Source organism: Spermophilus citellus, assembly GCF_964194105.1.
Source record: "Spermophilus citellus genome assembly, chromosome: 6".
NCBI classification, from domain to species: domain Eukaryota; kingdom Metazoa; phylum Chordata; class Mammalia; order Rodentia; family Sciuridae; genus Spermophilus; species Spermophilus citellus.
This window is the reverse complement of record NC_138187.1, coordinates 133,945,851-133,969,732: the sequence shown is the minus strand read 5'-3', so window position 1 is coordinate 133,969,732 and position 23,882 is coordinate 133,945,851. Positions and strand designations below refer to the sequence as shown.

At 37.4% G+C, this 23,882-nt stretch overlaps 1 protein-coding gene across 10 annotated transcripts in view; it reads left to right on the top strand.

The window, feature by feature from the left end:
• PPP1R12B (protein phosphatase 1 regulatory subunit 12B) overlaps window positions 1-23,882 on the top strand; it is a gene marked incomplete at its 3' end in the record, with an annotated part of 222,463 nt that overhangs the window by 151,821 nt on the left and 46,760 nt on the right. Inside the window, exon 20 of one of the 10 annotated variants that reach the window (XM_081298889.1) lies at window positions 19,006-19,206. The exons of 8 other annotated variants lie outside the window; for them this stretch is intronic. In XM_081298889.1, coding sequence (XP_081155015.1) covers window positions 19,006-19,122 — 117 coding nt within the window. Of the gene's footprint in view, window positions 1-19,005; window positions 19,207-22,512; window positions 23,302-23,882 lie in introns of those variants that run through there. One more of the 10 variants, XM_081298882.1, reaches the window with a different exon arrangement.

Here is a 23,882-nt window from a genome sequence, read left to right as displayed (position 1 = left end):
TTCAGTCTTCTTATAATATGCAAGAAAAACTTTTTGGAGATTTGTGGGGAGGGTAACAAAATCTGCAAAGCTTTGACCCTGCTTGCCTGAAATGATAGCTAAGAGGAGTGGATTTTTGGAGAGAGAAACTGAAATCCTGATTCTTCAACAAACTTTAAAGAAGAAAGTGATGAAAGTTGACCATATGTCAGAGTAAACTCATGTAAGGTATGGTAATTGAGCATGGGTTCACACAACTAATTTTTTGCCAAGTAAGCAAAATCAGATCCTTAATTGAGACTAAGGGTCTACTCCATGTATGTCATGCTGTATGAGAAGGACTCTTAGGTCACTGGTGACCTCTACTGCTCTGGAATGAAGTCAATGAAACGTTTGGATGACTTAAATAATTTCTGGAATGTTTGAGTTAGAACTAAGAGTACATGTGGATATTTGTATCCATAAAGTTTCAGTGATAATAACCCAATAGGAAAAGCATCTATAGTAATCTCTCTCAAACTTGTTGATATGTCACTGGAGTCATTTGTTTATGCTGTAAATTTTTCAGACCTTTCTCCCTTGAGATTCTGAATTAGGAGGGGCATGATAGTAAGGCTTGGAAATATTGTAACTGTCTCCTAGGTGATTTTTAATAGGCAAATTTGACAGTGTTCCTAGAGGTATGTTTATGGATTGCTAACATCCCAGGTAGGTCATCATTAAAAAGTAGGGTTAACTGTGGCACCCTGAGAGAGCTTAGAACCAAACTCTACTCCTTCCTGACCTCCAGAAATGTACATTTAACTCAGAATACCAAATTCTCAAAGCCCTCCCAGAACAGTCTAATCTCATTGGGAAGTCTTTTGCTTATATAACAGCATGCATTTGTTCAGCCAACCTGTATTTATTGTTTATCCACTATGTGTCAGGCACTGTGCATTAGACAATGTTCCTGCCCCTCATAAAGGCCATATTCTACTGAAACAGAAGATATTCCTATTAGACTTCCAAGATGAGATGTCAAGTAGACAATTAGACATAAGAATCAGCTGCTCATGGGAGTGAGAGTAAAGCTGCAGAGGTAAGTATTTTGCAGTCATTGCCTTAGGTGACTGCGATGATATTTTAGACAAGGTATTTTAAGACTGGGTGAGATCACCAAGAAAGGAATATAATTAAAGAAGGAAAGAGGGCCCAGGATTAAGCTCTAGATTACTACAGGCTGGCCCTAAACTAAAGCAGGAATATTTCTTTCATAGCACATATACAAATAACTTGGTAGATCTCTTCTTGGGAAAATGAAATGATTAACACACACACTCTGTATATCCCTCCTCTTCTGTGAACATCCCTTATACCTAGAAAGCAAAGGATCTAGATGAAGGATAATGAAGTAGATGTCTTATGTTAAGTATGGACAGAATGGAAACACTTTAACCTATGAAAACAGCAAGATTTACTATTTTTCTGGATGTGGATAATGAAACATGAAGAGGAGTCTAGGGTGATTGGAGGATATGTGGATTGTTAGAAGCAGCATTGATTTTGGAGCCAGAAGACTTAGGCTGGTTACATCTCTTATTAGCTGTATGATCTTAGAAAAGTAGTTTAATCTCTGTGAACTCTCAAAGTTCTTTCACCTTTAAAAATAAGATTATCCCTATTTTGTAGCTTCATATAAGAAACAGCAATTATAATGTACTTACAAGATTTTCTGGTATTAGTAGCAATAATGTAATTACATTTTCACTAATTGTATTAGGCAAAGACTGAAAAGATAATGCCCAGTTTAGGTGAGAATGTGGTGAATTGGGCCTTCCCATGTTGTACTGGTGAGTGCCTACTATGTGGAAAACTGTTAGGTACTATTGACCAAAACAGACTTAGTCCATTTAGCTATTTATAATAGTGGGGAAATTGGAAACAACCTAAATGTCCATTATTTTGGCAGTAGTTAAGTAAACTATGATTCATCCACACAGTGGAATGCCATGAATCATAGTTTGTCCTACCATTCCCTGCCTGCTGGCCACACAGGGGTGTTGCCTTGAATCAGGGTCAGGTATAAAAGCAGCCATTAAAAGTGAGTTACAAAGATAATTCAATCTGGATAAATAATTATGATAAAATATTACTGAAAGAACTAAATGTAGACTCATGGAGGTATTATGATTGCAGCTATGGGGGAATAGAGGACACACAGGACCAGGTGAGAAGACCAGGGAGATAGCCACCAAGTGTTAATAGTGGCTGTATTTGTGGTGACACTAAATGTGACTGACCTATCCCTGCCCCCCCCACCCCCCGATTAAATGCTCTGGTAATGGAAACTTAACAAAACTTGAACGTTTGCATGAAAGTGAAGGCTGCCTAGTGGCCTGATCATGAACTGAACAGGAATTTTGTCAGAGAGCTTTGTCCCTTTCTTCTGATTGGTTGCCTATTTCATCTGTGTCAGAAATACTGAACAGTGAATAGAAATCTACTGGACACCTACCCCACTATCATGTATATCCATTGTAGGTGTTTGTTGCATTTTAGGTGCAACAGACCATATCACACATACAACAGTGTAGATGGTAAGGTACTTTCAATGAATGTTGTTTTAGAAAACAGTGTGTCTATGGGAGTTGGAAATTATCTACACAAGATTGTAGATAGTTTAACTACACAAGATTGTATATGCTCCATCCTCCAGACCTTTGAAGTCCAAATCAGCTTGGATTTTACTGCATTGTGGCAAATGTAAAGAGTTTGTACACATTCTTATCATGATCCGTAGTCAAAGCTCTGAGAAACTCCAAGATTTATTTTTTAATTTTCCTGCCACTTCAACCCAATTTTTTCTATTTTTTTAGCTACATCTCCAGCCCTAATTAATTTTTTATCCACTTATCCTTCTGTTTAAAAATTCCAACATTAATCTTTTATTCCTTATCCTTCTGTTTAAAAACTCCAACATTAACCTTTTATTCCTAATTTCCTTTCTTACATTTCTGTTAACATAAGTCCCACCCCCCACCCCCAAAACTAAGGATTGAACCCAGGGTGCTCTCTCACTAAGTTGCCTGGGCTGGCCTCAAACTTAAAAATCCTCCAGCCTTAGGTTTCTGAGTAGCTCATGTTACAGGGTGTGCCACTGTGCCTGACTGTTCACATAAAATTTCTAATTGTACTATCTTTAACATGTATAGGCTCAGATCTCTCACATCCTATAACTTTGCTTCATACTGCTTAGTTTTGTCTTCATCTACACTTTGATCTTGTCAGCTTGATATTTACTATTTTTTTTGTCTTCTCAGCTATTAGTGACAGACATGTTTGTAGAAAAGACATCTTACACTTTGTTTTGTCTGAACTTGTATGTATAAGGGTTTTTGTTTGGGTCTAGGTTGATTTGCTTTTTCTATTTAAAACTTAGGTTGTGTCTACACCCATAGAGAAACTTTATCCAGCCACTAGGCTGTTCCTCTGCAGAGTGGTAATTAAACAAAACCAAGCATCTGTGATTCTTCTAACTTCCATTTGATTCAAAGACTGATTGCAAGAATGCATGGTTTTCTTCCTTTTCCTTCAAATTATTTACTCAGCAAACTGCATAATGGAGGAGTCAGCCTACAAAATTGTTGAGGTCACAGAAAATTATTTCTAGAAGGTACTTTTAAGGTATTCTAGCCCAGCTTCTTTATTTTGCAGATGTAAAGACCTGGGACTAAAAAGGAGGCAGAGCTTAACCTAAGTTCTATAATAAGTTAGTGGTAGAGAACAAACTAGAGCAGTTCTGAGTTCCCAGTCCAGCATTCTTTCCACTGTGCTGATGGCGGTCTTCCAGGTGCAGAAGTGCAGGTCGGTGCTTATAACAGGACTCTGCTGGCTGCAATGGCCCTTCCTCGGGCTGGGGAAAGCACCGTGTTCTTTTGTTCAGTCTGATTCCATTTATGGAAAGTAATGGCAGTTTGTACAAAAAGTTTATGGTAAAAGTCTGCTGATATCCCTGGTTCCTTACCTTTTCAAAACCATCTCCCTCCATTTTTGATTTTCCAATGCATCTGTTATCTATTTCGATGCAAATGTGTGTGTGTGTGTGTATGTATGCGTACACACATACATATATATATTTTCCAAATAATGGAAATTTTCTTCCACTACAGTTTATTTTGAGTTTGGGTATTATATGCAAATGTCTATAAGACTGGTGAGATCAGGATAATTGAACTGCTCTCATTTCAAAAGTGAAAGCCATTCTGGGACTTCTAGGTCAGAATGGCAGAGTGAGCACATTCTGAATCTTATCCCTCACATTCCAAAACAGAACTGATGGATAAATATTTTTTGAAGTTTTTTTTTTTAATTAGTCATACTTAAAAAAAAAGAAGGTCACTGTTGGCTGGTAATGGGGAGAAAAGAGACTGTGATAGGTGAGCTGTGAATGGATACAGGCAATTGGACGGGATTTTTTTGCAAGGATCTCATCCACTTAGAACTTGAATTCAGGAGCCAGGGACACACTATACTGTCTGCAAATAGGTGCTGTGTTCATTTAGGTCATCCCAGTAGTGTTAATGCCAGAAATAAGCTGCTTGTTCCTGAGCAGAAATAGAGGAAGACTAGCAGAAGCAAGAAAGCACAGGCACCCAGTGACCCATTCAAGATAGAATTGGACTCAAACTTTTATTTTTCTTTTAAAGTACTGGGGACTGAACTCAAAGGGGCTTTAGCACTGAGCCATATCCCAGCCCTTTTTTTTTTTAAATTTTTTAGTTATTGATGGACCTTTATTTATTTATTTATTTGTTTATACGTGGTGCTGAGAATGGAACCCAGTACCTTGCACACATGCTAGGCAAGCACTCTATCACTGAGCCACAACCCCAACCCCTATTTTTTTTTTTTTTAATTTTGAGACAAGGTGTCAGTAAGTTGCTTTAGGGCTTCACTAATTTGCTGAGGCTATCCTCAAACTTGTAGTTCTCCTGCCTCAGCCTCCTGAGTCACTGGGATTATAAGCATGCGCCACTGCCCCAGCTCAAACCATTTTTAGCTGAACAATCTAGAAGTGGAATACCTAGAAGAAAGAAGACCCCAGAGCAAGCAGCTTACAGTCTGGTTCACTGTAGGCATCTTACCAGATCTAAGCTAAGGCGATTTGAAACTTCCTGTAGACACAGGTACACCAAACTGTCATAAAAACTGAGGGCTCAGAACATTACAAAGAACCTGATAAAACTTTAGACTATGAAAAGCAATTACGAGACCCAACAAATAAGAGAATTTGTACCTGAGAAAAAAAGAGTAATATGAGAATTCAAAATGAGTTAAAATTCTCCCTATATAGAAATGTTAGGTTTCATAAAACCAGAATAACAGGTAACAAAACAAGAAGAGAAAGGTTTTAAAAAAATCATTTAGACATCTTGAAAGTGAAATATAATATTGAAATAAAAGAGCAGTTAGGTTGTACAGCATACTTTTTATAGATTAAGAGAAAACTAGTAAATTAGAAAATAGAACTGAGAAAAGCTTTCAGAATGCATTTTAGAAGGAGAAATAATGAAAGAGAGAACTCCAAAGTAGTGGGCCAAAGTGGACCGCAGGGGTCTAATGTACAATTGAATACACAGCTTAACATAACCATCATCATCTCAGTGGCTCCGGTCACCTCTCAACCACTCTGTTCTGGCAAAAATGCCATGCGTCATTCCAACTCGGCTGTGGCTCTCAGCAACTGGAATTACAAGCATGCAACACTGTGTCCAGCTTATATTCTGTTTTTAAAATGACACTGAAAGGTAAAACATAAAAGTATGAGAAAAAGATATTGCCAATTTTCTCTTTGAGTATTTGCAATATTAACATCAAAAGATAATTTTATACAGAAAGCATCAAATGATGGAAAGATAAGTCTTGTTTATAAAAAAAAAAGGAATAATCCCCCCCAAAAAAGTAAACAATCCTCCAAAAAGATATAAAATAGTGAATTTGAGAAATTAATAATATTGTCTCAAAAACTGACAGAATTACAAACAATGCATCTGTAGTCAATGTTGCCAATTTTAATTTGCCTCTCTCAGAAATCAGCATGTCTGACAGAAATACTTAAGGATTTAAAAGATTTGAACACCAAAATTAACCAGATTAATCCAATAGATAAGAAGCATACATGGAACATTATATCATAAGGACCACATGAAATTAAAAGTCAACATTTACTAATGTATTCAATAAATATTTATTGATCGACTGCCTGATATTTGCCAGATAATGTTCTAGATACTTGGAATCCATTAGTCAACAAAATTTACAAAGATCCTGTTAAAGCATATGTTCTAGCAGAGAATAGTGGGAGGAAAGAGACAGTAAACAATAAATATACTAAAAAATATAAGATGTTATACACTGATGCAGTTTAAAAAGAGTTGGTTAGAGGTGGATTCAGTGGAGATGTTTTGGTATCAAATTAGGGGGTCAGAGTAAATTTTTTCAGTATTTTGAGATTTGAACAAAGATTTGAAGCTGTTCAAACTACTCACCAAGACATCTGGAGGAAGATTATTCCAGGAAAACAGAACAACTGGAGCAAAGGCTATATGGTGGGAAAGTAAGAAATGGCACATGTAAGAAATTATGGGAGAAATTAGTAGGAAAGAGAATCAGATTATGTGAGTATAGTATGTTATAGGCCTTGGTTATATACTCTGAGTAAAACAAGGGTCCATTGCAAGAATTTGAGTAGAAAAGTGACATGATCTGACTTAAGTTTCAAATCACTCTAGTTGCTGTGTTGAGATTAGATTTGAGATAAGAGCAGAAACCAGGACAGTTATCATAATCCAGGCAAAAGATGATGGGTGCTTGGATCATATGGTAGCAGTAGAGATGTAGAGAGTTGGTAAAATTCTAGATACATTTGAAAGAAGATCCAATATTTCCTGAAGGGTCTTGTGTGGGATATGAGATTCTATGGCTTTGGCCTAAGCAACTGACTGAACTGAAATGGAGAAGCTTGCAGAGGAAGCAGGTTGGGCAAGAAAACTGAGAATATAGCCTAGGGTAGTTGAGTTTGAGATCTCTGGATATCCAACTGGAAAACTTGGTAGTTGGGTGTACAAATCTGTGGAGCATTTAGATGATATTTAAATCTAGGAGACCATGAGACAATGGAGACACAACATGGAAAAGAGGACCGAGGAAGTATGCGGTGTCCAGTGAGAGTGAGAAAATTGATCATTTAGGAGGTAGTTATCAACTGTGTTATATCTTCTGAAAGATCAAGTAAGATGAAGACTAAGAACTGATCATTGATTCTGGTAACATAGTAACTTTAAGGAAGAGTGGTTTGAGGGGAAACAGTGGTGGGAGACACATTGAGAGAAGAGGAATTGGAAACATTGGGGAAAAGTCAGTTTTTTAAAAATCTTTTTCAATAAAGGGGGACAAAGAAATTCAGTGGCATCATGCAGGGGAAATATAGTCAAGAGAAGGGTTTTCTTTTAAGATGGGAGAAATAAACCAGCTGCAGTGGTACAAACCTATATAGTCCAAGTAACTCGGGAGGCCGAGGAAAGAGGATCACGAGTGTGAGGCCAACCTCAGCAACTTAGTGAGACTCAGTCTCAAAATAAAAAGGGCTGAGAATATAGCTCAGTGGTAAAGCACCACCACCACCACTACCCCCCAAGAAAAAAATGATGGGAGATATAGGTGCATGTTTGCTAATGGGAATGATCCAGGAGAGAAATAGGAAATAGATATGACAGTGTAGGAGGAAGAGTGAACTGTTGTCATAAGGTCCATGAGTAAAATCTTGTGAGGGACACAAGTTGAAGGACTGGCTCTAAATAGAGGTATGTTAAATTCACCAGTGATAACAGGTGAGAGAATGGGAGGTAGTAATGAGAGTCTGTGGAAGTTCTCTTCTGGTTGCTTCAGTTTTCTAATGAGTTAGAAAACAAGACAAAGAGCCAAGGAATGAGCATGAGGAAGGAAGTGTTAGATGTTTGGTTGAAAGGAAAAGGGATCCTTAAGAATATACTGAAGGTTAAAATAAAGAATGTAAATTGAGACCACTGAGCATGATTGTATGTTTTTATCTAGCCACATTTAAGTTACGCAGGAGCTGGTGTGGAACAGGGAGGAAATTGGATTTGAACAAGGTCATTTCGCAGAATATTCTAACGGGAGAAAGGGGAAAGAGAGTGCTGATAATAATGGACCATGGAATTTAAGCTAGGGAAGCAAGGGAATTAAGGGCATCAAGGGCATGAGACAGTACAGTTCCACAAGAAGATGATGAGATAAGCCTTCAACTCAACACAGCAAGTTAGCATGCGTGAGGCCGGGGATGGATCCCCAGCACCTGGAACAGAGGAGGGAGAATAGCAGCAGCCATGGTTAGCAAGAAAATAGAGTGAGCCCAAATAAAATAGAAGGAATGAAATAAAATTAATATCAAAACAGAAACTACTGAACAAAAAAATAAAATATCCATGGAATGGTTGGTAACCCCAGAAGTTGGTTATATAAAAAGGTTAAATACAATAAACCTTTGGTAGTCTGATTTTAAAAAGAGTAGATATAAACAAACAGTATTAGGAAGGAAAAGGGGGACAAATTATAGATAAAACAGAAATATAAGAAATTATGTTGAATAACTGTATGCTATAATAAGCCTGAAAGTTTAAGTGGACATTGTTTGGGGAAAATAGAAGATATCAAGATGAATCAAGTAATAGGAAAATGGAAAAGTCTGATAACCATTAAAGAAAATTAATCATATTTTAACCACCACCACAATAACAATGACCTCCTGCCAAAGACCTCAGTTCTACACCAATTTAGGGAACAAATTTTACCTTTGGGTTTCATCTTCAAGCCTTCAAGAAATATATTTGTTTTATAGGAACTGTTAGGTCGGTGGCAAACAGGAACTGTTTCAAAGAATAAAAAGAAAGAAACCAGCATTCACACTAGCTTGTCTTGCTTCCAATAAGACTGAATACTTTCCACAAACAACACTAAAAAAAAAAAGACATTTGACCTTGTACCTAGGCTGTACAAGTTTCATGGGTTAGAACATCGGATTTTCTTTTTTAACTGGAGATTGAACCCAGGGCTAATATAAGCACTCTGCCCCTAAGGCACATCCCCCAACTTTTAAATTTTATTTAGAGACAGGATCTAGCTAAATTGCCCAGGTTGGCCTCCAATTTGCAATTCTCTGCCTCAGCCTCCTGAGCTCTGGGATTATAAGCGTGTGCTCCAAGCCCTGGCTCTCAAAAGTAAAATTTGATGGTCACCATTCTGGGTGGTGAACAGTAGTATATCTGCTTTGCTGTTTGAATTTTGATTCCAGTTGTAATGATGGGTTTTGGATATTCAGTCAGTCTGTATTATTACCAGTAGTAGGTTTTGTTTTATTTTGGTTTTTTTTGTTTGTTTGTTTGTTTTGTTTGTTTTTTTTCAGCACTGGGGATAGAATCCAGGGCCTTGTACATGGCTAGGCAAGCCCTCTACCACTGAGCTACATCCTCAGCCCAGTAGAAGATAGCTAAGTCACCAACAGTCTAAGACATGGAAAAGTAATTTATTTTTTTTGTTTGAGTGTGGTGCTGAGCATATAGAGATCAACTGTGTGACCTTAACTTGAATCACAATTGTTATCATCCCAAATCAGCCAACCCAGGTAGTAACATGACACCCAGCACTGTGTAGAGACCACTTTGAGCAGTACTGAAGACTCTTGGCTATTAGCATCTCCATGCTCTCTGTGCTCAGAGAACAACGTGCTCTCTTCATGTATGTGTACAGTCAGCTAGGTCACTGTGAAGCTTAGTTCTTCCCTGTACTGCATGCGAAGCAACAGTCTAGGAATCTAATTAATTTGATTCCTACATTGTTCCTGTTTACCACAAACATCGCCATGCCTCATGAACCTCACAAGTAGTATTTCCTAGAGAAGTGCATCTGTCGCCCTCCTCCTCTTCCACAGTGTTTGCCTCCACATAATTGTATTTATGCAAAATTAAACTGTCATTGCAATGTGGGGATGACAGAGTTGACAGGACCATTAACTTGTGTACCCTCAGAATTGTTACCTGTTTCCCCCATGGATAACTAAAGGAACTTTTTTTTCTGAATTATGATGTGGGTTTGAAATGCATTGTTTAAAAAATGTAAAGAGACTGTTCTTTACTTACCAATGGGTCTAAGTAATCTGGACAAAAATAATACTCTCCCTATGAAATATTTTTCTTTGAACTTTTTCTCTCATGTTGGTTAAAGGTTTATTTGTTTTGATTTTTTGGCATCTCGTATATCTTAGGCTCAGGGAAAAGCTTTTGTATCATTTTCAGAGGTATAGTCATATTTTTGGCAAGAATCAAAGCTTAACCCCCGCTCGCCCCCGCCACCCACTGCCCACAGAACCCCAGACGAAGGAGAAAACTGATCTCTAAGCAAAATGTGAAAGGCAGAAAAAATAAAAGTTGCTTGTTTAAAGAATTCAGTCAACTTAGAAGAAAATCATTTGAAAATGTGAGATAAAAGAATTGAAAATTAAAACCTACTAGTACAATAGCATCTTTTATCTTTAACTGTTTTAAAATATTTATAACTGAAAACATTGATATAAAATATGGTACATATGCAACAAACATAGACAAACAATTATACTATATATGTCAACAGTGTCTGCAAAACAGAAAAGGGTAGATGTCAACTCATTGTAGACCAGCAACATTCTAATAAACTCTGTTTCAGAATCTATGCTATCATAAGAACATTAGGCCAGGAGTGGTGACACACGCCTTTAATCCCAAGGGCGTGGGAGGCAGAGGCAGGAGAATCACAAGTTCAAGGCCAACCTGGGCAAGTTAGCAAGACCTTGTCTCCAAAAAGGGCTAGGGATGTAGCTCAGTGATGAAGCGCCACTGGGTCAATCCCTAGTACCATAGATAGATAGCAGGCTGAGGCAGGAGGATGACAAGTTGGAGGGCAGTGTTGACAATTTAGCAAGACCCTATCTCAAAATAAAAAATAAAAAAGCCTGGGGGTGTCGCTAAGGAGCAGAGCATTCCTGGATTCCATCCCCAGTACCATAAAAAAATAAAAATAAAATAACTTCATTGAGATATAATTTATATACAATAAACTGAATGTATTTAAAATGTATCGTCTGATGAATTGGGGGATATGCATGCATGAAGCTTATCTTTCCAACTCTACCTTTGTGTGTTTGTGGTGCTGTATTGGAACCCAGAGCCTCATACATGCTACACAATTGCTTTAGCCTGGAGCTATATTCTCAGCCCAACTCTACTTAACTCTTTTGTAATCAAGTTTTAACAAAAGTGTTAAACAATTAAATTTTTAGTTGTAGATGAACACACTGCCTTTATTTTATTCATTTATTTTTATGTGATGCTGAGGATCGAACCCAGTGCCTCATACATGTGAAGGCAAGCACTCTACCACTGAGCTATACAACCACAGCCCAAACAAGTCATATACTTTTAAATTACATATACATTACAGTATTTAGACAACTATGTACCTTATTAAATAAACAAACCTTTTGCCACTTTTCAACTAAACAAAAAGACCTGATTTGCCCTGTTAATGCTTCTGATCAATCCATCATGTGTTTTTTTCTCATCAAGGTGTTGTGAGCATTTTGGCAGGGTGATTCTTCACACTGTGGGTCTGTCTCTGGCATAGCAGGACATTCAGCATCCCTGTCCCTGACCTACTAAATTACAGTAGCACTTTCCATCATTGTGACAATTAGTATCCCCACATATTTCCAGATGCCCTGTGGTAAGTATTGCCCCTGTCCCTGCCCTTGAAAAACCTCAGATTCTGAATTGCCCCTTCTAACTTTACTACCGTTTCCATCCTGTGGGGCCTACAAAGACATGTGTGAAGGTTTTGGGAAAAGCTGCATGAGTTGTTCACATAAAAAAGAGGTAGCTTTTCACTGTTGGCCTTTTTAAGCTGTTGCTAAATTCAAGTTTAACTGCAAAACAGTAAACTCATGAACCAATTCTAGGATGGGTTTATAGAACGATTTTCTTAAAGGGCCTTTATAATCCCTTGTCCTTAAGTGAAATTCTGTTCTTTAAACTTTCATAACACTAAGGCATGATTATTTAACTATATGAAAGCAAAATTGGGAACATTTTTGTAATTTTCAAAATAACAAAATAACTAACAAAAATTATTGTGTGCCCCGTTCTGGTCAACTTGTTGATCCTGTTTCGCCTTGACTTTGTTGCTGCCTTAGGCCTCAGATGACACTGTCCCCACCCTACCCCCCCAAATCACAATAGCCCACCAGAGTGTACACAGGCCTTTCAGGGATATGTATGTTGGTTTGATTTTTAGCTTTTATTGCTTTTTCATGAAGAACACATGTCAAAAACCCTTTATTAGACTGAAAAAATTGTGTGGCTTCTCCCTGTTTGTATTTCCTTATGTGTGGAATGAAGACCAAATCTTCATTCTGGAATGATTCATTTCAAAGGAGAAGTGAGGATAAGATATATATTTCATGATAGAATCCCTCATGTGCCTATCAGTAAGGAGCGGTCTATGCTAGAGTCATCAATGAATGAGAGTTACCATCACTGATCTGGCCCATCACCAAAGAAAGGGGAGGATTTTCACAGCACATAAACTAAAACAAAGAATTTACATGGGAAAATGAAGAAGGGGGCAAGTGACCAGGAATCTGTTTCCTCCAGAATTTATTCACCCCCAAATAATGATTATAGCCCTTCTAGGTACCCCAAAGCAGAGCAACAGATCAATACACAGGCTAGTGAGTGAAGCTCTTATTGGTTTTATCTTCCGACTTGGCTGTGTGTCATCGATGGTCTCCTTAAAAACAGCTTATTTGTTTACTATGAGATCAGAAATTATTTATATAAAAACATATAGAAAAGTAGGGCTTGATTATTAATTTTAGCAGTGTAGTGACTTTATAGTTATATAAACCTTGAGATTTCCTGTAGTCTTTTTGAAAATAGCAATCATGTCTTAAAGAACTTTATATATCCCTCTGGACCTGTAGAGTAGAGGAGGGGGGTCTGGAGGGAAAGGGGAGGTTCTAGAGAGTGAAATTGATCAAATTGTGTTATGTACATATACATAAATAATTTTTTGTGTTACTAGGTATTGAACTCATGAGTGCTCTATCACTGAGCTATATCCCCAACCCTTTTTATTTTAATTTTGAGATAAGGTATTGCTAAGTCACTGAGGCTGGTCTTGACCTTGGGATCCTCCTGCCTCAGCACCTTGCGTTCAGTGAGCACTTAATAGTTGTTAGGTAGATTAATGCCAGAAAAGTATCTGCTGATAATGAAAAATAAAAATTTATTCTTTGGCTCCTATACTCATATACTCATAAGTAGGCTTCAAAATCACCATTCTGTTCTCTTAGCTCCAAAAGGAGAAAAAGACAACTTAAACTCTTTCTAACTGATAATACTTGACTTAACCTTCTTTCCTCAGTGTGAACTACAATACTATATATGTTGTGGCTATTAAAAGTTTATAAACTAAGCTACTAAAAATTAGCATGCAGGAAAAGGCAGATAAATTTTTGAAAGACTAAGTGATGGTCTATCAAACTATCGATGATCCTCTTTGGGTCTTAAAGTCCTGAGGTTTGCAAACCATGTTCACTTTCCCAAGGAACTTTCCCATACCTTTGCTATATCTGTGATAGCAAGGAATTCTTTTGTCACTGTGCTAAAAATAGATTATTAAATATTATAGTTCTAGATTATTGTTTAAAGTTTGAGGATACTTCAGAAAAGCCCAGAGCTAAAGTTCTTTGGCTAAAGTCATTCAACATTTATTTATTGCCTTAAATATCTCATAGTTGAGGTTCATTTCTGACATTTATAAGGGTCAATGGGAAGGTCTTTTGTGATCCTCTTAGCCAGGAGCACTCCAGAATTTTATTCTGCTCCCCTTTTTTTTTTTGAAAGTTCATAGATAGGGACTGAAATTATGAGACTACTCTCAGATATACTTTTAAAATAATTCTAAGGGATTTTTTACAATTGTAGATTGATTTAAAAAAAAAAAGCTTCTCTAGGTTTTGCAAGCCCATAGATTTTTTTTATTATTTATTTTTTATTTTTTTGATATTGGGGATTGAACTCAAAGGCACTCAACCACTGAGCCACATCCCCAGGCCTATTTTGTATTTTATTTAGAGACAGAATCTCACTGAGTTGCTTAGCACCTCACTTTTGCTGAGACTGGCTTTGAACTCTCAATCCTCCTGCCTCAGCCTCTGGAGCTGCTAAGAACAGGTGCACGCCACCATGCCCAGCCAAGCCCACATCAATGATTATAGCGACACAATTCACAATAGATGAATGGATAAAAAAAATATGGCATCTATACACAATGGAGTATTATGCAGCACTAAGAAATGACAAAATCATAGAATTTGCAGGGAAATGGATGGCATTAGAGCAGATTATGCTAAGTGAAGCTAGCCAAGCCCTAAAAAACAAATGCCAAATGTCTTCTTTGATATAAAGAGAGCAAATAAGAACAGAACAGGAAGGAAGAGCATGAGGAAAAGACTAACAGTAGAATGGGGGGAGAGAAAGGGAGAGAGAAGGGAAAGCATATAGGAGACCTTCAATGATACACAAAATTATAAGAGGTTATGAGGGGCAGGGGGGAGGGGAGAGAATTGAACAACAGCAGAGGAGGTAGAGAGGGAAGATGGGAGGGGAGGGGAGGGGAGGGGGTATAGTAGGGGATAGGAAAGGTAGCAGAATACAACAGTCACTAATATGCCATTATGTAATAATGTGAGTATGTAACAGTTGTGATTCTGCAATCTGTATTTGGGGTAAAAATGGGAGTTCAAAACCCAATTGAGTCTAATGTATGAAAGATGATATATCATGAGCTCTGTAATGTTTTGAACAATCAATAAAAAAAAAAAGAAATAACACTGCTGCTTTAAAGAAAAAAAAAAGAATTATTTTTAGTAATTGTAGTTGATATACAGTTTTGCCAATATAGTTTACCCCCTCTTTTGCATACATATTTATACTTGTATAAGAGTAAGAGAAATATAATATATATATATATATATATATATATATATATATATTTGGCCTGTTGGTGGAACCCAGGGCCTCATGCATGCTAGGCAAGAGTTGTACTACTGGGTGACATACCTCAGCCCTTAGTATTTTATTTTGAGACAGTCTTACTAAGTTTCTCTGGGTGGCCTCAAACTTGTGATCCTCCTGCCTCAGCCTCCCAAGTTAGCTGGGATTACAGGCATTTGCCATGACACCCAGCCATCAGAAATCTTAAAAATCAGTTTGGCTGTGACCCAAAGTGCAAATGCCATTCTTTCTACCCTCTCTATTGCTTCTGTACCTTCTTTCCTTACATGCTCTTCAATTCTCACCCCTCTCAAAACCTCTTATTACACTAACTTTTTTTAAAAAATATATAATTTTGTTCTGTTCTTGATAAATATTATAATCCCTTTTGCAGGCTAATAGTCTCCACTGAATGGCAAACGCAGCAAGCAGAATGAGATGAGGGTTCCCCCCCACCCTTGGAGCTTAATAATTATATCATGTTTGATGTCCAAAATGCAATGGGCTTGAAAATTCAAAAAACAGAGACAACTACTACCATGCCCCCTGCCTTCATATAGCAGTGAACAGTGCTGATCTTGAATTGTCAGGTTTTTAGAGGAAAAGGAGAACCTTGTTCTTCATTTAGGAAAAAGCAAGTGGGAATTCCAACTACTCTGTCCTTGAGATGATAGTAAGTATGGGTTCCTCTAGTTGAAGCCCTTCAGTGATGTTCAAGGAATCTCCATTCATGTCATAGACCACAGAAGCGTTTGCTGAGTGCATTTGACTAGTATGGATGTTGCATGGTGAAACTAACTGTCTGGGGCTGGGGATGTGGCTCAAGTGGTAGCATGCTTGCCTGGCGTGCGTGTGGCCTGGTTCCATCCTCAGCACCACATACAAACAAAGATGTTGTGTCTGCCAAAAACTGAAAAATAAATATTAAAAAATTCTCTCTCTCTCTCTCTCAAAAAAAAAAAGAAGAAAAGAAACTAACTGTCTGGAAGTGGAGATGATTCTCAGTATTATGTCAACTATAATAATAAATCATTCTCTGCTGGCTTTTAGCAGTGGTTGTCTACTGGATCCCAAATTTGGATTTTTAAATAGTGACTATTTTAGTGTTTTCAGGTTTTACTGATCAAACAGTATAATACGGGTTAAATTTAGTTCAAAGCACATGTCCTTCGTCAGTTAGTTGCACAGATGGGAGACTATGACTATCCTTCTACCCCCAGTAAAAACTCTTCTTGCTCTTCTCACCATCAAGGGACTTGTACTGAGCATCTTCACACCATTGATTTTCAAACTTTTGACCATGACCCATGGTAGTAAGCACTATACTTTATAAGCTGGTGCAGTGGCACATGCCTGTAATCCCAGTGGCTTGGGATGCTGAGGCAGGGGGATCATGAGTTCAAAGCCAGCCGCAGCAACTTATAAGAAAACCTGTCTAAATAAAATAGAAAAAAGGCTTGGGGATGTGGCTCAATGGTTATGTGTCCCTGGGTTCAATCTCTGGTACCAAAAAGAAAGAAAGAAATACACTTTATATTGTGACCCAATATATATTTAAATGTATTATATATAACCAAAACAACAGTTTCATGAAAACATACTCTACTATGTATGATGTATCCTAATATGTAGTATTCTGTTTGACTTTTTATTGATTGGTTGTGAGCCACGAAGTTGATTCATGACCTACTAATGAATCTCAACTTATAGTTATTATGCCTCCAGCACAAGTGATTGTCTGCCATTTGCAAATCCAGGTCTGTGGTGAACATATATAATCTCCTCTGTAATGTGGGCTGTTTTCCCCAAAGTTCTCTGGAGTTAAGCCATCTTTTTGTCCTCCTCTCCCATCCTCCCAGTAAGTTGAAAGAACAGGGCTTTTTTCTTTTTACTCTTGAACAAGTTCTAACTAAAGAAATATTTCAAGGATAAGACAAAGAACTCATGTATACCCTTCCCCAGAAACCAAATTCCAGTTTCACCAATTGTCTCAATAATAGCCTTTGTAGTAGAAAGATGCAATCCAAGATCATGAATTAAACCCAATTTTTGAGTCTTTTTAGTCCTTTAATCCTTCCTTGCTTTTTGTGACCTTGATAATTTTTTTTTAAGATAACAGTGCAGTCATGTATGTCTCTTAGTTTGGATTTGTCCAGTGTTTCCTTATAACATGACTCAGCTTATATACTTTAGGCCACAGTGTCACAGTGATAATGCTATGCTCTTCTCATTTCATGCTGCCAATTTGTCCTGCTGATGGTGTTGATTTTGATCACTAGATTAAGATGGCATCTTCCAGAGTTCTTTATAGCAAAGTTCCTTTTCTTCCTTTCTGACTAATAAATATTTTATGAGGCAACATTTGAAATTATGTAAATTACTACCTCATCTATTCATAACCACTAGTTTTGTTATCCATTAATATTCCTTTCCTGGATTGATTTTATAATGAAGATTGCTAAGTGGTGATTATTCTAACTTCCTTACCCTTTCTACATTTATTAATAGACATTTTACTGTAAGGAAGAACTTTAGTTCCTCCCAATTATTTTTTCTTTTTTACTTATATCAGTGTGGACTCATAGATTCCTGTTTTATTTGGTGGGTTGTAACCCATTGCTATCATTATTTATTTTGATACTTGTGCTCCCAGGTTTTGCTTTTTTTTTTTTTTTTTGGTGAGATCCTGCCTCAAAATTTATTTATTTATTTTTATTATTAGTTGTTCAAAACATTACATAGTTCTTGACATATCATATTTCATACATTTGATTCAAGTGGGTTATGAACTCCCATTTTTACCCCGTATACAGATTGCAGAATCATATCGGTTACACATCCACTTTTTTACATACTGCCATACTAGTGTCCAGGTTTTGCTTTTCAAGCAGACATCTGTGTCCTTTTATCATGGCCCTATCATTATTTTTAATACAAAAAAAAAGTCTCATTTTCTTTGCCTGCACCAGCTCTAGAATTAGCCATTTCTCCAGGGAGTCCTATTCCTTTTAGTGGAGAGTGGTATTTAGAAACAATGATCTGGATACCGAGTGTGCTAAATGCTATTGGGATGTTGCTCTTCCCAGGCCCTCCCAGACAGAGCTAGGAAATACAATATAATTTGAACTTATTGATACATATGCATTCACTTACACATATAAGCACTCACATACACACAAGCACACATACATTTACATTCAATTTAGTTATTTCTTTATTAATAAAAATCCTGGGTCCATACCAGTAGGTTCACTTCCTTCATACCACCACTAGGTTCATTCTAAACTTTTTCTTTTTTCATAATTAAAACTTTCTGTGTTGCTGAGGGCAGGAGGCAGTACTGTGGATTGAACTTCGAGCACTCTAACCACTAACCTACATCCCCAGCCCTCTTTTTAAATTTTATTTTGAAACAGTGTCTTGCTAAGTTGCACAGGCTAGCCTTGAACTTGGAATCCTCCTGCCTCAGCCTCCCAAGTAGCTGGGATTACAGGTGTATGCCACTATGCTCAGCTTATCTGTTTTTGTTTTTGTTTTAACAATGAAAAACCTAGTTCTCGTTATACTCAATATGTTTGCTTATTTTCTCCATCTCCCCATGTAAAGCCATCCCCCAACTAACCAGTCAATGGACTCACCACTGTACCCTCCCCTTACGCCAGGGCTCCCTTTCAAGAAATAAAAAAGGTTAGAAAGAGGGAGGGAATAATTCAGGTAGAGAAATAAGCCTTTGGAACGAGATTCTACCAATTCTTTCTCAGTAGCCTTTGATGTAAGCATAAGAAAAACAAATATATAGATTGTAAGAACTTATTATATATGCTTTTTGCTTCAGGTCAGATTTTCATATAGATTCATTTTGCTTTGTTTGTTTTCATAGAGCTCAAGTGCTGGAATTGAACCCAGAGCCTCAAACATGCTAGGCAAGCACTCTACTCTGAGCTACATTTCAGCCCTAGATTTTTATATATGTTTTCTAAATTCATGTGCCTATTGACCATGCATTTTCTGTGATAACTACCATGTATTGAGCATGACTAAACTAAGCACTGTGCTATATACTAGGCCTAAATATATTAACTCTGCAAATAGCACTATCACCACTTGCAGATGATAAATAAGATTCAGTGAGACTGAAGAACTTGATCATGTCAGATGGGAAAGCAGGATATCTGACTGTGCAGCCCGCACTCTGGCCACATCTACAGCAGGATGGTAGTATGTCAGTAACTTTCGGAATCATCACTGGAGAGGCCTTTTACCAAACATCATCACTCTGTACCATGTCACTTTGTTTTCTTGATTTAAGAAATAAAAAGAGGAAAAACTAGAAATTACTTAACTGATTCATTAATTTCTTCATCTAAGTTTTGGGAAAGTTGAGTCATTGAGGGTCAGTGATCAGAATTCACAAAAGGGCATTTAAAGGCTCATTTTCACTTGTGATGTGTGTCATCTTAACACACACACACACACACACACACACACACACACACACACACACGAATTCCCTTATTTGATAGTCCTATATTTGTTGGAGTCTATTGAACTGATGCCTGGGACTCTTAGTTCAGTTATAACAACCCCCTAAAGTTCATGGACTTTTTTCCTCCCTTTATCTCACTTAGGAGAAACAAAACAAATAAGCCCAATATTTTGTCCTAACAATCTGGAATAAATTATTTTCTAAGCAAGTGGCTGTTATAAAGCTTACCTGATGGAAGTCTATTTCTGAGGTTCTCCTTTATCAAGCTCTTTGTTTGCTAAGACTTAACTTGAAAAAGAATAGGTTGAATCATCAGTGAGAGCACCCCCACCTGGGGAAATAAAAGTTATTCTTATTCTCGATATTCCTTCATGCTAATTGTCTTTGAACAGAAAACTTATGTGATTAGGGAATTTTCTAAATAATAACATGTTTGCCCTACACCAGAATGTTATAATGTGATAAGCCAGTGTGGAGAAAAATGTATTGTTTTTTAATCTATGGATTCCAAATTTGGGAATGATATTGGAAATGTGTACTACTCAAAAAAAATAGATTATAACTGAAAGGAACAAGACTATGACCAAGAATATTTTCTTTCAGTTCTTATTTTCACTGAGATGTGAAGGACACTTTCATTTTCAAAGGGGAGTTTATGTCTTTTGAGTCAAAAAGGAACAATAAATACTTGATGTCTGGGCTGGAAAAAATTAAATACAAAGAAGAACAAGTAAATGAAGAAAAAAATTAGATTCAAATTTTTGGGAATTTATCTCTGTTTCTAAATTTCCAGTGTATTTCTGTGAATGTCTCAAATACTCAAAATCTTTTGTGGGGTTGGGGGTGGGGGGGTTAGAGAGTTACTACAGAGTGAACCCAGGAATGCTTTACCATTAAGCTACATCCCCAGCCCCTTTTATATTTTATTTTAAGAAAGGGTCTCGCTAAGTTGCTGAGGATGGTGTTGAACTTTCAATCCTCTTGCCTCAGCCTCCCAAGTCACTGGAATTATAGCCATCCATCACCATGCCCAGTTTCAGAATCTTCTTGAATGTTTTGAATTGATAGATCTTTTTAGATCTGCTTTTACATTACCTCAGTCAAACAAAACTTAGTCCTCAGACAGTTGTTCTGCTCCTTTCTTAATGACCGTATGGCTTTTGCCAAGTCAGTGAACCTTTCTAAAACTCTATAATTTCCTCATCTATAAGGTAACAGTATAATGATGTTCTTTTCAACATATTGAGAGGATCAGATTATCTAATGTATGTAAAAACAGATTGTAAGATATAAAAGAGTTTGCCTATTCCTAGAAGTAGATATAAAAGTAAAAGTGAGAGATGAGACAAAGGTGCCATCTAGAAACTGAGAGGATTTACAGTCCCTCTCTATTTGTCAATAGGTGTGAAATCAGTGTACAAACTTTACAGAAATAGGTGAGAAAACAATTGTCTGTTCAGAATTGTTTTTGCTGTCTCCTTAAGGAATAACATAATCTGTTAACTTTCTTTCAACATATTGACAAGGTATCACTAATCCTTCCCTAAGCAAGCATGCTTGTTCCTGGTATATTACTATTTAGGTTCACACTAATATTTCTTTTCTAAGTGCAGAGGTTTAGTAGAGAAAGACCCACTCTTATCAAATAAGATTAACTATATAGGCTGTACCCATAATATAAAATGTGTGGATCTAAATTCCCAAAAATTTAGGTACTGTATGTGTAATTCAGGCTTACAGATATGATCTATAAACTCTTCAGAAATTTTTTTAGATTAGAAATAATCAAGAGCCCTTCAAAAATCTCAGACTAACCTCCAAGTAGCTGATCTCCCCTCTTGCTTTAATTTCACAAAATTGGTCATTGAAATAAAGAAGATATCAAGACAGAGGGAAAATATAAATTTTGGGCTGGGGTTGTGGCCCAGAGGTAGAGCACTCACCTATCACGTGCAAGGCACTAGGTTCAATCCTCAGCACCACATAAAAATAAATAAATAAAGTAAAGGAGATATATATGGAAAGGGGAGAGCAAGATGGAGTTTTCAAGATCCCAGAGAGTTGTTACTTTGGGAATGAACCCATTGGCTTAGAAAGCATTTGGCAAAGAAATGTTGGATAGTGTAGTGATGACAACAGGGTGCAAAAGATTAAATTTGAGATGTTCCTTCAAGGCCAAATCCAAAACCCTTCAACACTCAGCAAAGAAATTCCTGTTTTTAACTCTTAACTGCCCCTGTGCTGCTGAGTCCTGTAGTCTTGCAGTTTCACAGCTCTGTTCTTTTATTTCTGATTTTTTTTCCCTTTTCCCTCACCTTTACACTCCTTTCTAATCTTGTCCATTCCTGCTCGTGGCCTTTTAGGAAACTCCAGTAAGCTTTCAATTTCTAGATTCAGCCAGATTCAGTTCAAGTTCTCTGAGACGGAGAACTTGCTTTGCAGTGAGCCAAAGTTTCAAATTCGGGGGCTCCTCCACAGAGCAGCAGGAATGACATCACATTAAAACTGAACATAAAAGGCCTGAAGGTACTTTGACATATGCTTCTCTCTGGGCTTTGTTACTTAAGAGATCCAGAAGCTGAAAAAACACCATTATCATATTTAGAAAACTGTTTAGAGAAATCCGTCTTGGGAGACTGCTGCCTCCTCAGAGTGGTGAATATTGAAGGTCGGGGGCTACCCCTGAGTTTGCCCCCAAGAGCCTCCCTCTATGCCGAACAGCTGGCAGGGTTTCATTTCCTTCTACAAGTGGCAACCCGAATTCTAAGTTGAAAGTGAATCTTTGCCCTTGGCTCCTCTCCAGCATTCCTCGCTGAGCGAATAGGGATTTGGAATGTCAGAAAATAGAAGAGGGGAGGGGAAAAGATGTGTGTATGACTGTGAGTGTTTATATGTAAAAGCAGCTTCGTCTGGGAGGACCTAGGAAAACTTCACTTCCTCAGACAGCTTCCTTCTTCTAAACTCTTGGTTCCTTTTATTTTTTATTATTTTTTTTGTTTGTTTTGTTTTGTTTTTCAAGTTGTTTGACCTGAATTTATCAGAGCAGTTCTCAACCCTTGCCCTGGTGGAATCAAGCTAAGGGAAAACAGCATGATTTCCTGGGGGCTTGTATTTCTTCCCTCTGGATAAAGTGACCGTAGTCCTTCCTAGACTCATCTGCAGCAGGATCCAGAGTCATTTTTCCTCTGGGATTTAAGCTGATATCATCAGGAACCTAGACTTGGGTTTTATTGAAGAGCAAGCCTCATAAGAAGTGTTCTTCCGGGAGAATCAAGGACTCCATCTAGGTGTCAAGGTGTTGCTCAGCACAGTACCTTCTACCACAAGCCACCAGTGCTGAGCTCTTGTGGTTGGAGCTGAATTGAAAATATTGATGGAACACGCCTCTCAGACACTGTTTAACTGTGGACTGGTTCAGAGCTCAAGACTATAAATTACAGGGCAGCTTTTATCCTTTATTTAGTTCTTTCCAAAGTCATCTTGCATCAGTTCAAAAGGAGAAATTCTTTGAGGGTAACCTACAAGGCAGTTTCCCAGCTTTGTGTGAAGAATTCAGAGTTTGGGTGTCTGTCTACATCCTAAGGAACTATGTCCTCTTTATATACTCGAAGTAAAGAATTCACGCGGAATAGGAAATCTCAGTCTGATTCTCCCCCAGCATCTCCCTCCCCGACTGCCAAGACACTCCGAGTAAGCAGCCTTTTTTATTTACATATGTTCCTAGCTGTGACAAAGGTAGGAAATGTGTCTATATATAACTTACGGGTTAGGTTGAGAGCAAAAGCATATGGAACTTACAGGAATCAGTAAAGGGGAAAAAAATTGCAAGTAAAGACCCATTTAGCTTCTCTGAAAGAGGTTATGGTTCATAATACTTGATATAGTCTTAAGTAAAAGCAGACTTAAATATACCAGCCTACAGTTTCTGTCTTCTGGCTTTTTAATAAGCTGTAAACTGCTTGACGGTAAGATTTTAGAGTTTTTATCATTATGTCTCATGGGGCTTTTCTTAGTTTCTGTGGCTATATGTAGTTGCTGTTTTTCTTGTGGTTTATGGATCAATACTATCATTCAAAAGAAAAGCTCCCATATGGTTGTGAAACTGTACACAAAAACTTCAGTTATGTGCATGTTCTGCTCGTGTGCACACATGTATGTGAAATAGAGTATACCTTTGCCTATTTTGCATGATAAGCAAAGTGATTTGAGTGAAAGAAAAACCAAATGAACAAGAACTTATGGACAGTTGGAACCTTACTTCTCAGTCATTC